This window comes from Bombus pascuorum, chromosome 1 (genome assembly GCF_905332965.1).
Source record: "Bombus pascuorum chromosome 1, iyBomPasc1.1, whole genome shotgun sequence".
Classification (NCBI taxonomy): Eukaryota; Metazoa; Arthropoda; class Insecta; order Hymenoptera; family Apidae; genus Bombus; species Bombus pascuorum.
The window spans coordinates 4,177,620-4,192,153 of NC_083488.1; the positions used below are offsets into that span (position 1 = coordinate 4,177,620).

The following is a 14,534-nucleotide window of genomic DNA, read 5'->3' on the forward strand; positions in this document are numbered from 1 at the left end:
TGAGAAGCAAGATCTCTTCCTCATAGAACTATATTATTCTAGTTCAAAAACTTTTCAAGTACACTATTTGTGCTGTAAACTGTCATGCGTAATAACGATACTGAAAATATTGTTATTACAATCGCGTTATGACTTCTGTGCGAGATAATCGACTCGTTTTTTTACTTACAAGTTTTTTACAAATTTCTTTTTGTTCCTCATTCAGGAAAAATTTCTTGGACAAATGAGAGCTTTCCTTTAAACCCTAAGTTATTTAAATATCGATCTAATCTTAATAATATTATCTGTAATTTAATATGTATTGTTTGACAATAAAAAGACAAATTTAATGAGATCAAATGTAAAATTTGGAAAAAAAAAAAACAGAAAAATAAAAAAGAACGCTTACATCCTAACATTACACACCTAGTTAGGTGTGATCGGAAATTGAAAAAGTCTCAGTTCACGAAACAAACGAAATCTCCGTGACACGCGAATAACTTATTATAATCGAAAGATCAAACAATATATATATATATATATATATATATATATATATATATATATATATATATATATATATATGTATATATCAAATGATCGTACATTTAATTAAATATCACCCAGATCGTATTTGCATGCTTCGAGCACTCGACTGCCTTTGTAGCATGTTTAAATCTACTGGTAAAATAAAATTTCTTTAACGTCTATGACCGTAACTTTTACAAATTCATCATATATTATATATAAGTTAATATATATAATTGTAAAGATAGTACATAACTTGATTAAAATATCACTGATCAGCGATATCAATAAAAGTCAGAATCATTTCCAGTGTAACACGAAAATCGAACGATTCATTCATAATTATCAATTGATAGACACGTAATATATGTTTTTCGTATCTTCTCTATTAACATGTGATACGGAATACTTACATAACGAAAATATAATATTTAAAATTAAACTACATCTAAGGAAGAAGTGCTAAGGAAATGCCCAAATTAACTTTTTTACATCCTGGAATTATTGCTTTTGAAACAATGCTTAAAATAACTTTCTTTCAATTAAATTCATTGAAATAATTGAAAAAGCGCACTGGAAATAAAATTCTGGCTTTATCTAATATAACATTATCCTATTCCTACGTACGATCAGTTATTACACGGCCTTTCTCTCTGTTTCTAACATGATCATACCTGAGAACATTTCGAGCGAACATTTCATTTATTTTAAGCCACACAGCCAAGAAACAAAAATTCAACTTCAAAATGATTGTTCCTATTTGTTTGATTTTTTAATTAATTATTTTTTATTTAATGAGAACGAAGACGTCTCAAAAAAATAGTTTTCCTTTCATTACCCATAGTTTCAATAAGTTATTTTAACGTTCAATTAAATTCTCTTATTGATTTTGCGTACGTCGTTCGCCAATTATGTTTTCCAATTTTCGCGCAACAAATGTAGTTGTTTTTTTGATCGGAGATGGTCCTCCATCTGACATCTCCACGTCGGTTTCATCCGTTAAAAGTCGCTTGCCCACAGATCTTTTCGGGTCGACAGAAATCATCATTTTATTAATAGCCTCCAAATCCTATAAATAAGAAAAAAATACGTATAATACATAATTTAACAATAAAATTTTACATAAGGAATATGCGACTTTAATTTACCTTAGCAGGACTACGACTAAAGCAATAACTAAGTTGTGGTGCTGGAGAAGCAGAAATAGCTTTCGGATCTAATGTACGTGTCATAATACTACTGGTGACACGTCTCACCGGTGAACTCGCGGGAGGTTTCCCTTTCGGTAATGGACTTAATGATAGATTCATTACGCTTCCGCGTGCTAGTCCCAACTTATTCGCCACTTCTTTCACCTGTGGTACGTATACTGTATTGTAAAATTTAATTAAATCCCCACGTGTTTCTTCTCCGAAGTTCTGCGAAGTCCCAGCCATGTTTGTAGGCGTAGGAGGTGCCGCATTGGTTTCTTTATCGGATACATCTTTCTGCCCGATCTCTTCATTATTCTTTTGTGATTCGCCGGACGGTGTTTTGGCTATAAGTACTGATCTATATATGTGAGATTCTGCTTGTGGTTGTAATCGGTAACATCGCATGATTTCAGTGAACGAATTCTTCTCCATCTTTGCCAACTTGCATATGACGTAAATTGCACACATTAAAATTTGATCTAAGTGACGGTCCTTCATTAATTCTGTTCGTTCCTTAATAGAGTACTCAAAGATCGTCCATATCTTCTTCTTTAAATCGATGTCCATTATTTCTAACGAACCGCATAAATCTAGCATGCGTACACTAGCTAGATTATAGAATTTCCTGAAAAATAGTGCGACAGAACCGGTTCGTTTTGGTTTTGCTGGTTCTCTGTTAACTGCTACAGTTTGCATCGGAGTACCTGTAGATTGTACACTAGATGATCTTGGAACTGTAATTTGTTCAGGTAAGAGAAGTATTCTTGAATTGCCATCAATGGTCAGAACTTTTGATGGTAAAACACTTTGACCTGTCACTCGTAAGACGCTTTGTCCACCGATTCTAGTGTCAGGAAATAGACGTTTCTTAGCTACACCAGATGCTGCAACAGGAGACTGAAATCTTTCTGAAGCAGAGGAAATAGGGCTTTGTTGAACATCGTGATGAGTACCACGATCCAAAGCGATTCTTCTCAACACGGGTTGTCCTGGTATATTTGGGTCAACAGTTTCCAGCATGCCTGGTAAAGAAACTTCTTCGCAGCTTGGTACACCTTCAGGCGTGGATTGAATGGCACCCCACAAAGGACTATCACTTTGCCATGCAAGTGATTCTAATATCTTTTCCTCTATTTGATTCAAATGCTTTACAACATCGCGTGATAATTGATTTTCCGCTCTAACTATAATTTCTATCACTTTATAGAAATAGTAGGCATCTAAATTCAAGGCGTTCAGAATCCAAGGGAAGATTTTGTCATTACTTTTATACGAGTAAATGACTATCTCTAAGCAACAGGCAAATAAGCACTGAATAAAGATTTCTTTTGTCAGAAGATTCTATAACATACCAAGATAAGATATTATTCATCTACTGATTTAGTTTCTTTAAGCTTTAAAATTTTAAATCACTAATCAACATACCGTAACGTCATAATTTGGTTTCTTGCGTTTCTCGTCATTTAAAATCATTTCTAGAAGTCTATAGAAAAGGGTTTGACCTAAATAAAGTCTCATCTTCCCAAAATCTGACGTGGTATCATTCGCGTTTGTACTTTTGTTGTAGTTGGCGCAAAATAGTTCTCCGAGCTCTTTGACTTTCGTCTCAACGAGCGTCTTTACGTCTTGAGAGCAACTATTTAAGATTTGCAACAAATTTTCGCTCGGTGATGTTTGACCTGCTAACATAGCTTGGAGTCGAATTACACTCTGCGTCGCAGTGGATACTGGTGTCACATTAGTAATATCTTTTGGTCTGAGGTAACTGCGTCCAGTTAATGGAGTGGGTGGAGCTAAGTGTTGTATCTGCTATAAACATTAAATATACATAAATTTTTTTACAACAAAAATTTGTTTAAAAGTACAAGATTTATGAAAATGATAAATGCATATATATAATTATTTTAATACTTACTCCGCTATATTGTTCTTTCTTCATTTGAAACTGTTCATGAAGATCACCAACATTCATCATCTGTGTAGGTGAACCGATGTTATTACTGGCATCATGACCTGAAATGAAATAAAATTATGTATAATATTTATAACATATTAATATTCCATTTTTTGAATATTTTGGGATAAATTATATACAACTATCTTATAAACAATTTAGAATTTATATGCATTCATGCCAAAGCCTTATGCTATTTACTACCAAGCTTATTACTTTCTTATAGCAGCTTTCCATGTACTATAAACCTACCTCTCATGAAAATACGTTTAGATAATTTAGCATGATAAGCTATATCTTCTCCAACAATTTCCAAACTTGATATTCCATTTAATCTCACTCTTCTCCAATCAGCTATACCACAATCAAGATAAAGCAGACACAAATTGATTAACAGCAAGAAATGAAAATTATTCAAAAAGACAAAATAAAGATTATTAGGTCATTATCTGTCCTTTATTAAAAAATGCAAATCAAAAAAACATAAGCAAATCTATAAAATAACCTTACTAGTTTTATACAAATAATTACAGCAATGTCCTAGAAAATTTTCACAGATTCATTAAGAATCTACATGTTGTGATGAAAGGATAACTATATTGATTTCATTATTTTGTAAATCAAAGTAATAAACTATTATTTAGTGACTAAAGGAATCAACTGAATGAATCTGCTTCTTATTCTCTTTCATTTCTTGTTCTTTTCAACTCATAAGAAAACAGGCTTGCACTTGAAGCATTATTATATATACAGATAGGAAAATTTGCCATTTATGAACATTCTAAACAAAAATAAAAATAATAGAATATCATTTTATCTGAATTTGTAATTTCATACATATATGATAAGTTATATTAATTAATATAGGATAAAATAAATAATAAGATCCATATCTTACTCAAATTTATGATTTACAAGCAACCTATGTTTATGAAAGCAAAAATGTATAACAACAAGCATACAGGCATACAGTTAAGAGCACTATTTTATTTACAAGCATTGTTTCCTTAGTAGTAAGCGAGTTTAGAAGCTATAAAAAAGGTTAATATAGAGTGACAACACAAAAAAGAAGTTACCTAAGAAAATCCTTTCATCAAAGTCTCCAACACTTAGTACATGTTGTTCATACACTCTGTTGATAGCTTTGCTATTTCCATCAAAATATAAAGCTTCTAAAATACCAGAGAAATTTGTCTGATCACCACGCAGAACTCTTTCATTGAACAATTTATTAATATGATTTTTCAGATAATATTCCTTAATTACTTTAGCTTCAACAGCAATAGCTTCATGACGTTCACATAATAAGCTAACAATACAATTTGCTGTCTGTGGTGGAGTATAATTTTCATCATTAAAATTTGATGGTAAACCTGTCAAAAAATATATAAGTAAAAATCTATTTCTTTTTACATACATAATCAGCATATATTTACCAGGAAAATTAGGATTTAATAGGTCCTTCCTGTTAGCCAACAAAGCATTGCTATATATAAGATCACAACACACTAGGAGAAGATGGTAAGAATTAACTAAATCATCAGAGATATCTGGAAATGCTCCCTTTATACAAATAAATAATGTCCAACAAAATTCAAATACTCTTGCAGGTGTACAAGGCATTGCTTTGTGTCTCCTTGATCTTGGTGGCCGTGAAATATCATCTACAGGATCTTTAAATATGTCAGTAAAGATTGGCTGATACTTTTTGAATATAACCATTGACACTGCAAAGTTTCCTTCAAGTTTCTCAATCTTTGAACGAAAATCTTGTGACATATTGGCCATGTCAGCCCAAGATTTACTTTTTGTAAAAAACTGTATCAAAGGAAGATTACACAATTGTAATAAACGTGTCAATGAAACACAATTTCCTTCCACATTAGTACCAGTCTTTCCAACAGTAGGTATAGATGACTTACGGCAAGCTACATATAATGCACACCCTATCCAATGTAACTGATCACCCTGAAAAAACAGACAAGAATTTCTATGCGTGCATGATTATACAGATACATGTATACATATTACTTTTAAAAAATATACACATAAATCTTATATAGAATTTTATAAATAACAGTAGACAAAAGTAAATTACATTGTAAGACATTGATGAATGCAATAATATTTAAAATCAATGTCAATTTTTAAATAGTAGAGGATCAAATTATGGTAGTTCTATATCAGGTTCTTCCATAAATTAACTATTGTGTTTGAATAAAAATACTTTATATAAGCAACTAACATTTAGTCTTATTGTTTTAAATTGGTGCGCTTTAATCGGTTGAGTAAAACAAACCGCGAATTCAATAACGTTAAACAATGAGCAGGGGAGTTAAACGATTTGTATATTGTAGATAAACAGCAAAAGAAACATATTTTCGATTTATAGTTCAAAGATGAAGAAACTACGTTAATTAATCTGAAACAATGAATAGAATGTGAAATGATTAAGATAATGAGTAATTCAAAAAATACCTCAAGAGTATAATTTTGTCGAATAGTCTCATAAGATTTCCAAGCTTCAGATGCAGCAGTCGCATCCATATTCAATTTCTGACACAAATCTTGATGTCTACTGTAAGTAGAATCTTCTACATCGTCTGACTGCCCCATTTTTATGTAAAAACTTGAGAAAAACCACAAAAAAACACGATTAATTTATACTGATATATAAGTGAGGTGCGCCATACGAGAGCTCCGTGAGGGCTTGGCGGGAAACGACACGAGCTCCGCCATATTTGCCATGTTGGCGGGAAATGTAGAATAGCAATTATAAGAAAAAAATCCTTAGGTCGATTTTGCACGAAAATTTAATATATTCCGCAACTGACTTATTTTCAAAATAATATATTTTATGCAATATATCTTGGATTATAAGAAGAATGAGAAAATGTCCGTTTAAAAAATTCCTAAGCATTAAATACGAATTGGTAGTTTTTATATTCTTTGAAACAATCAAACCAAAATGGGCGGCAAAATTTTCGGACAAGATCTTTTTAATTTAGAGGAGTAAAACGTATTGTTTGTTATTTATAAATGTTATTATACGTATAAATAATAAATTGATTAAGATTCATTTATGCGTTAAATTATTCATTAATAGAATCCACGAAATTTTTATTAAGATACTACGTATTATCCAATCAAATGTCAAAATCTTACTCTTTGTAATTTAAAATGATGTGTTCTTATTGGTCTTCTATAGTGAAATATATATATTTATATATATATATATATAAATATTTGTGCACTTGCATTACCTGTGAAAAAGTATTTGGCGGAAAGCAAGATACTTTTAGCATATTCATCTTTCTGCTATTCCTATATATGTTATTTCTTACATCGTTGAAAATATCTCTTTTTTTGTTGTTTATTTTAAATCATACATGTTAAATATAGGTATCATGTGATAACTTCGCTTGTACTTCTATTTGTGTTTTCAAAAGAATTGTGTGGTATTTATTAAATTTAGTACAGACGACGTATAGACAGATATTTATGAAACCTGATGAAACTAAGAAGCGCTCTCTATGTTGATAGCGCTTTCATGGTATAAATATGTAAATACAATATGGCCGATAGAAGCGGAACTTCGCGAGTTTTTCCGAGTGGCATTTTGCCAATAGATTAAGAAGCTGTGAAATTTGTAAATTCATTCGAATTTTCTGCGTGCACAAATCTTTAAATGACATGGATTAAATGATACTGTATAAATTGTTCAAGTTTCCTTGATTATATCGAAATGTCAGTAAAGTGCTACTACTAAAGAATGTTTATTTCTCTCCAATCAGAGTAATCGCTTTTTTTAATTTTTTCCTACAATATGAAATAAAACGTGGAAAATCCGCTTTTGGTCGAACACAGTGTTATTGTGAATTGATGTTCGATTAGCCGGCATTTCAATCAACAATGTTCACAGTATAGGTACTGTCATGGACACAGATGTAGAACTTGCCAAAGGTGAAGGGTGTGAAACTAGTCCAGGTTGCTCTGGCTATTCTAGCATGGTGCACAGTAAAAAAGTTATTAAACATGCACTACGACAGCAGGCCAAGAGGCGTAGGAAAAATACTACAATTGCAGCTGGCAATTCTCGTACTCTTCCAAGGATTGTCGTTAAACCATTACCTCCACCTCCACCGAATGATCCTCCTTCTCCTGTTAATAATGTACAACATATTAATACTAGTAAGTCAGATATATTTACTAATTTATATTTACATAAGTATAAATAAATAAATAAAATGATATAATATTTTAATAATTTCAATATACATTGATTTAGTATTTTATTGTTATATATGTTAGTATAACGTTATTCAAATATAGCAACCGAAGAGCCTGCTGCTACAATGAGAGAAGTCCTAGCAAGCTTGCCAGGATTTAGTTTAAAATCTGGACGTAGACGATCAACAAAACGATTATCAGCAACTGCACAACTAGAGGCTGGTCTTGTAGATCTTGAGTCTCCAGCAAGTATCTTAGCAAGTACAAGTTTACGTGCTCTTTTAAATAGGCATACTTTTCAAGGTTTACCGCCTTTATATCAAAGGAAACTTGCACAACTTTTACCAGCTGTAGATAGACAGGTAATTTTAACAATGTGTTTATTAATAATGCTTAACTTATAATGCTTTATTATCTTATTTATTTATTTTTTTTGAAATATTTAAAATTATATCTGTTTTATAAAACTTTATATTTTATCTGTTGCTACCAGGATGCTGCTACATCTGGATTAAATAATGAATTCTTTGCACGAGCTTGCCTAGAATGGCGTAAACGTTTGGCAGAAGGAGAGTTTACTCCAGAGAATCAACAAAGATTGAAGATGGAGGCAGAGAGAGATAAGAATAAATTGGATCCATGGAAAGTTAAACATTTTGAACCCATATGGGGTGAGAAACGTGAACCTAAACTTAGATCAGGTCTTCACTGTATTACTGAAACAAGATCTGGCGGAGCTGTAACGCGTTCAAGTTTAAGACTTCGTTTAGAATCTAATGTAGATACACCTGTATCAGATACTCCCTGTCCTATTATGTCCGAAGAAAAAATCGAAGATGATAATTGTAAAGTTGAAACTAGTATAAATAATTCAGACGAATTGAACGAAACAACAGAAATACAAGAATTATTACCAGCAGAATATAACGAAACAACGCATACATTAATCGATGAAAAACATATAGAATCTGTAAAGATAAATTCTGTAGAAACGATAGCTGATACTGAAATGCATCAGGATAAATTAGAGGAAGACGAGAAAATTATTGATCTTCCAGAAAAACAAGATATAATTGAAGAGAATGAAGTAGTAACTCAGGTTTGTCAAGAAAGTATTTCAAACACGACGAATTATGACGAAGAAATTCATTTACCTCAAGATGAAAAGAATCTTCAATCAATGGAGAACCACATCCTCGAAGTATCCGAGGAAAATAGAATACTCTTACCTGAAGAGAATACTTCACCAAGATCTAGTGAACAAACAGAACAAATCCCTCATACATCCAGGGAGACATCGTCCCAATTATCAACAGAATGTACGTCTCAAACTTCCATAGATCAAGTACCGCAAATTTCGAAACAGGAAATATCTCAAATATCGGAAGAACAAATTTATCCAATGTCTGACTGTGAGACTACAACTATACTCGAGACTTCACCATCGCACGAGCAAGTTAGACCGACCGAAATCGTTATGGATGATTCTGCGTTAAATAATAGCAATCAAACTGAAGCAACACAGATTTCTCATGAGAATCCAACGGACGGTGAATCGCAAATTCCTGAAGGAATGGAAATCGACAGTGAAACGTTACAACGTATTCACGAATTGGAGGTGATAATTTATACCGTTTGTAAAGATTTACAACATAAAATTATCAAGTTCTGTTAAAAAACAAATATGATACACCTCTTTCAGGTAAGGGGAGAAATGCGCGAAGTGTACGAAGAGATTTCGGGATGTTCTGAAGAAATAATATACCCTATTCTTGATGGAATGGAAATGGGGTCGAATAATGCCGAAGAAACTGAAACGCAAGTGGTCTCGGGGCAATCGGAAGTTGCTAGAGAGCAACAAGATGTAAATAGTGGAAACGAAGATGAAGCTCTTCGAGAAGCAAATAACTATGTTTGTTCTGAAATGTTAGAATGTAGTTGGTCGGTAGACCCCACAGTTAATAATATTAACAATAATAATAGGGTAAGTGTACTGATAAAAACTTCAAATAATTTCGTATCTCTTTTTTGTAATGTATAATCACCAACAATGTATTTTGGTATTGAAAAAAGTTAATTTTATTTTATGAAGACTCAGGAAGAGCTTCAAGTTCCATGGCCACTAGTAGCTGCAGCTCTTGATGGATCTGTGGCCGCTAACATTACGGTAACCACTCAGGACGAATGCAACGAGACACCCACTTCGACTGATTCAGCTAACCCACCACAGCAATTTATTAATGCAGATTCTAATGTAGAATCAGTCAACTGTATTCAACTACCAGTTGTTCAGGGAACTCCGTTTCAGTCAGAAAATCTCGCAATCGGTACACCAGGAACGAGTTGTATAATGAAAAATTTTCAGTCTCAAAGCTCGCCTATTATTGCCTTTCCACAACTGCAGTCCATCAGATTTGTACAAACAAGCTTTCATTCTGACCAAAACACTGCATCGACTTTGAATAGCACATCTCCAATTACTGCTCAAATTCAGAATCAACAGAATACAACCTCGCAAGTGAATATAATGAGAACGCAAGAAGAAGTCGTTCAATTAAATACTCAAAGTAGCAACACACGGAATATTAGAAACACCGTAACTCAAAATCAAGTTCCGAATACCGTGACGGCCGCGATTGGTGTACAACCACAAAATCGTGCACAAAATACTATTGTTATTCAACAACAAGCGTCGGCTCCTACGCAACCACGACAAGTTGTAGCAACCATACAGCAGCAACAATATCCTGGAACGGCGGTCGCTGTGTCCTCAAGATCTTCGCGTTCTAATAATCAAGGTAGTCAAAGAGGTTCCAGGAATAGTAATAAAGAACAAGGAGGAGGTCGATCTCGTAGTACTACAAAAGAACCTCCTGGTGCAGTTAACTTAGAACGCAGCTATCAAATATGTCAAGCGGTAATTTTAACAAATCAACTTTTGTTAGAAGAGTTTGGCATTTAATTTTTGTTTTATGTGAAATAAGATGTATTTGTGTTATTGTAGGTCATACAAAGTTCGCCAAATAGAGATCAACTGAAGGCTCATTTGAAACCTCCTCCTAGTTTACTTGCCAGAGGTGATGGAGCGTTTACGACGAATAAATCTGGTGGTCGTACAATTACGACGGTCAAAACTCAGAAACCATCACAGACGATACAAAATAAACAAGCTCAAAATAAAACGCAAGCAGTTATGTTAAGACACGTGTTTGCAACAGCACGTCAAGCTACTTCCACAGAGGTATGACATACTTCTCGTAGAAATTATATGATAGTAGCATGTTATGTGTTACATTTTTTCTTATTTTATTCTGAAAACAAGGGTGCATTGTTTGTCTAATTTAGTTTTATTTAGGTCCTAAGTATATTGAGAAGGAAATACAAAATCTTATTTATAAATACAAATAACAAAATAGAACAGAAAAATATTAGGGATATCATTATAATTTAAATGTTTCAAAAATTTATTTGATCTTGCAATCTATGTTTAGAATATTCACACATAAAGTAGAAACTCAAGATTGCATCATATATTATTTCATATTTTTCTGTGTGTACAGTGCTAATCTTGCGGGTGGTTTGTGATGATCACTGTATCATACAGGTACCTAAATAAATAAATCTACTTACTAGTTTTGAGTTTCTAAAAGTAGTAGAAACAATATCGCAATAGTTTTGTGCAAATGAGCAACAACCAAAATGAAATATCAAAGTGATCTATTTTACAGAATGATTCTTGTTTGAAAATAGACAGAACAAGGATAAAAGAATTACATATATTAATAAAAATATTTGGGCGTCATATATTTTTTCTCATGACCAACCAATTGCAGTTATATCTCCTATGAGAGAAGGATATAAATTTAAATTACTGCTTTAAAATAAAAAAAATTGTTAAAAGGTTTAATCGTTAAACAACATTTTTAGGTTCCAGAAAGCAATACTGTAGCACAATTAGGATCCACGACAACAGGCGGATTAGGTCAATATATACTGGTACAGAGAACAGGAGTTGGAGACAGTGCACCAAGAGCATCTTCTGCTCCACCTCTACCTCCTCAGATCGCGGGAATGGGAGTCGGGGTGCATCTAGTACGTGGTAGACCAGCCAGTGCAGGAGAAGGTTCGCATCAGGCCGTAACGTTGAAAGCAAGGGGCACCGATGGTAGAGGAGGCGGTGGCGCTGAACCCGGAGCACCTGGTATGATCATGGGTGGAGATCCACCACCTCCTTGCGAATGTAATATGCGAGGTGCTATGGTAATATGTCGACAGTGTGGCGCGTTCTGTCACGATGATTGCATCGGGCCTCAACGTATCTGTGCTACCTGTCTGATACGTTAATCATTGTTTAACAATTGTTTCTGTATAAATTAAAAAGAGGCCGTGTAGAGTGCTGAGTATCAAATCACGAATAAACATATTATTTTGAATGGAGTCTTTATCAAAAATGATATATTGCATGAATTTGAAAATAAAGCTGGAAGACTTCGTACGGGCAACCGAATTTGTTGTTCAGCACTTTAATGTAAGTGGTAATTCATGTAGCGGAGAGAATCAATGAATACAGTTGCAAACATTTCTGAATCTTTAATTTTGTCTTCTCTGTGATTATTTTTTCAGTATTAATTTGCGGTTGCTTGTGCGTAAAATCTTCTCTTTATGTTGTCTTGTATTTTAATATATTTCATTTTATTTGTTTCATGATAATGAATGATTTTTGCCAAAATTTTAATAAAATAATATTTTGTAAAATAATTTGATTGGTTTTTATGTCTTTAATTGGTGATTGTATATATACAATTGTAATTGATGATTTGAATGATTGAAATATTACAACTGTATTTTTGTAATTCTCATCAAAGAGAGTAAAAAAAATAAATCTCTTATAGTCAGACTCTAATACCGTCTTCCAGTAAGCATCACATTTTTCAACATACGTCTGTACTATTTATTTATTAGTAGAACTTTGAGTTTATTCTTATTACCTAGAAGATATTCCTGTACATGCTGATCTCAACTTTTATTAAAGGAAGTCAGAGACTTATTCTTATATGCTCTCTCATACTCATTTCTGTTAACATAGCTTTTAAGTGCAAGGACAAAGTTTCATTCATCATGGGACACTTACTATAATGGAACATCTTGTACAGGAATGTTGTTTAAGGATGACTATTGATGATTAATATTATTAATCTATTGCAGTGACGATCTAATTAGATGAATGGTAGAATTTACATATTTTAGCTTTATCTCTTACTTCGTTGTAAACAATTTTCTAGAATAAATATCGGATATGTTATTTGCTTCACGTTAACATGAAATTAAATATCATGAAACGAAGTATGAAACAAGAAAACGCATAAAAGTAAAAACCATAGTTCCACAACCAACATTTTACATTGTGTACATAATTCGCATTTTACAGATGTCCAAGTTTTTATATATGTTTTTGAATCTTTATGAGGAATATGATTCTTATTTTACCACGAAATAGATCTTCGAAAAATTAAGAGCTACTATCATATTATTTTCTTATGCAATTATAGCCAAATATTTTACGATCGTTGCGTCTGTGTATAAGTACAATAACATGATTCATGTTTCGCTAAAAAAAGTATCTGTCATCGACTTTGATCGAACATACAAATTGTGTTTATCGTATAGGTATATAAAGATAAATTTTCGTACTGATATGTTTCTTTGAAATCATAGATAAGAGCATGTAGTATTATTGCGATTCGATAGAACAACCATTGTGTATTTGTCGCTCAAATGTAAATAAAATCATATTCGTTTAATATGCGCAGTGTACGTGATGACTAAAGTGCGGATTTGGCGATCGTGAGTGTTGTGGGAAAACAACATCTAAGCGGTATGACGGAGCAGAGCAATTTTAAGTTTCTGATGCGGTTACAAGACCCAGAACCATCTTCAAATATCTGCAAAGTATACTTCGTCACAATGCAACGTACGCTGAATTCGTACTTTATACGATAACGCATTACCTGTCGGAAACAGCAATAGCTACTTAACATGTATGTACAAAGGTATTCTATATTTAAGAATGCTGAAATTAAAAAAGTAGTATTAAGTCAGATAAAAGAGTATTTCTTTCAAACCATGAGATTATTTTTATCTTTTCTTTTTAAGTTCATCACGGAAGTTACAACATAATACTGAAGATAAAGGATTCTGTTATTTCTATGATATAAGTTTTGGCATTCAAATTTGGCATGGATACCATAAAATTTGTATTATCTTTTAACACATTATTGTCGTGCATAGAATATTTTATTCATATATATTTGAATCATTTTAATGTTTTAAACAAATCTTTTGATATTTTATAATTGCACGATTTTACATTTCTAGTAATTAATAGAATCAACGGCTGTGATGATATTTTTCCTTGAAATTTTCGCCATATTGTATTTCATTTTTTAACGCGAATTTCATTCTTTTAAATAAATTCATTGTAAACTTTGTAATTGATCAGTATTACTCGTATGTATATATTACCTTATTTCTGTATCATATGTACAAGCATAAACATATATTGCATCAATTAATATGTAAATAGATATCTTAAGATAACATAAAAGATTTGGTAAATTTTATTGTAAAGATAGTAAAAACCGTTTACATCT

General features: G+C 32.4%; 2 protein-coding genes across 8 annotated transcripts; one reads left to right on the forward strand and one right to left on the reverse strand.

Moving 5' to 3' along the window:
- Positions 1 to 205: 205 nt before the first annotated feature.
- On the reverse strand, positions 206 to 6,394 carry LOC132912765 (retinoblastoma-like protein 1). Of its 4 annotated transcripts, none has more exons than XM_060970485.1 (8): positions 6,133 to 6,394; positions 5,091 to 5,622; positions 4,731 to 5,027; positions 3,907 to 4,008; positions 3,616 to 3,713; positions 3,126 to 3,506; positions 1,656 to 3,041; positions 206 to 1,576 (listed from the first exon to the last, which is right to left on the reverse strand). In XM_060970485.1, the coding sequence occupies exons 1-8, from the start codon at positions 6,268 to 6,270 to the stop codon at positions 1,388 to 1,390; spliced, it is 3,123 nt and encodes a 1,040-aa protein (XP_060826468.1). In that variant the 5' UTR covers positions 6,271 to 6,394; the 3' UTR covers positions 206 to 1,387. The 4 variants fall into 4 exon arrangements, with proteins under 4 accessions (XP_060826468.1, XP_060826459.1, XP_060826485.1 ...); XM_060970476.1 differs by having other exon boundaries at positions 3,126 to 3,509; XM_060970502.1 differs by lacking the exon at positions 3,907 to 4,008.
- Positions 6,395 to 7,202: 808 nt separating this feature from the next.
- Positions 7,203 to 14,375, forward strand: LOC132912729 (polycomb protein Asx). 4 transcript variants are annotated; one of them, XR_009659265.1, is made up of 8 exons: positions 7,203 to 7,845; positions 7,987 to 8,246; positions 8,378 to 9,502; positions 9,587 to 9,868; positions 9,977 to 10,801; positions 10,889 to 11,125; positions 11,812 to 13,922; positions 14,038 to 14,375. XR_009659265.1 is itself a non-coding variant. In XM_060970434.1 (8 exons), the coding sequence occupies exons 1-8, from the start codon at positions 7,590 to 7,592 to the stop codon at positions 13,730 to 13,732; spliced, it is 3,297 nt and encodes a 1,098-aa protein (XP_060826417.1). In that variant the 5' UTR covers positions 7,203 to 7,589; the 3' UTR covers positions 13,733 to 14,375. The 4 variants fall into 4 exon arrangements, 3 of the variants coding, with proteins under 3 accessions (XP_060826417.1, XP_060826424.1, XP_060826406.1); XM_060970434.1 differs by having other exon boundaries at positions 11,812 to 12,085; positions 13,695 to 14,375; XM_060970441.1 differs by lacking the exon at positions 14,038 to 14,375 and adding an exon at positions 11,445 to 11,488 and having other exon boundaries at positions 11,812 to 11,890.
- Positions 14,376 to 14,534: the final 159 nt, after the last annotated feature.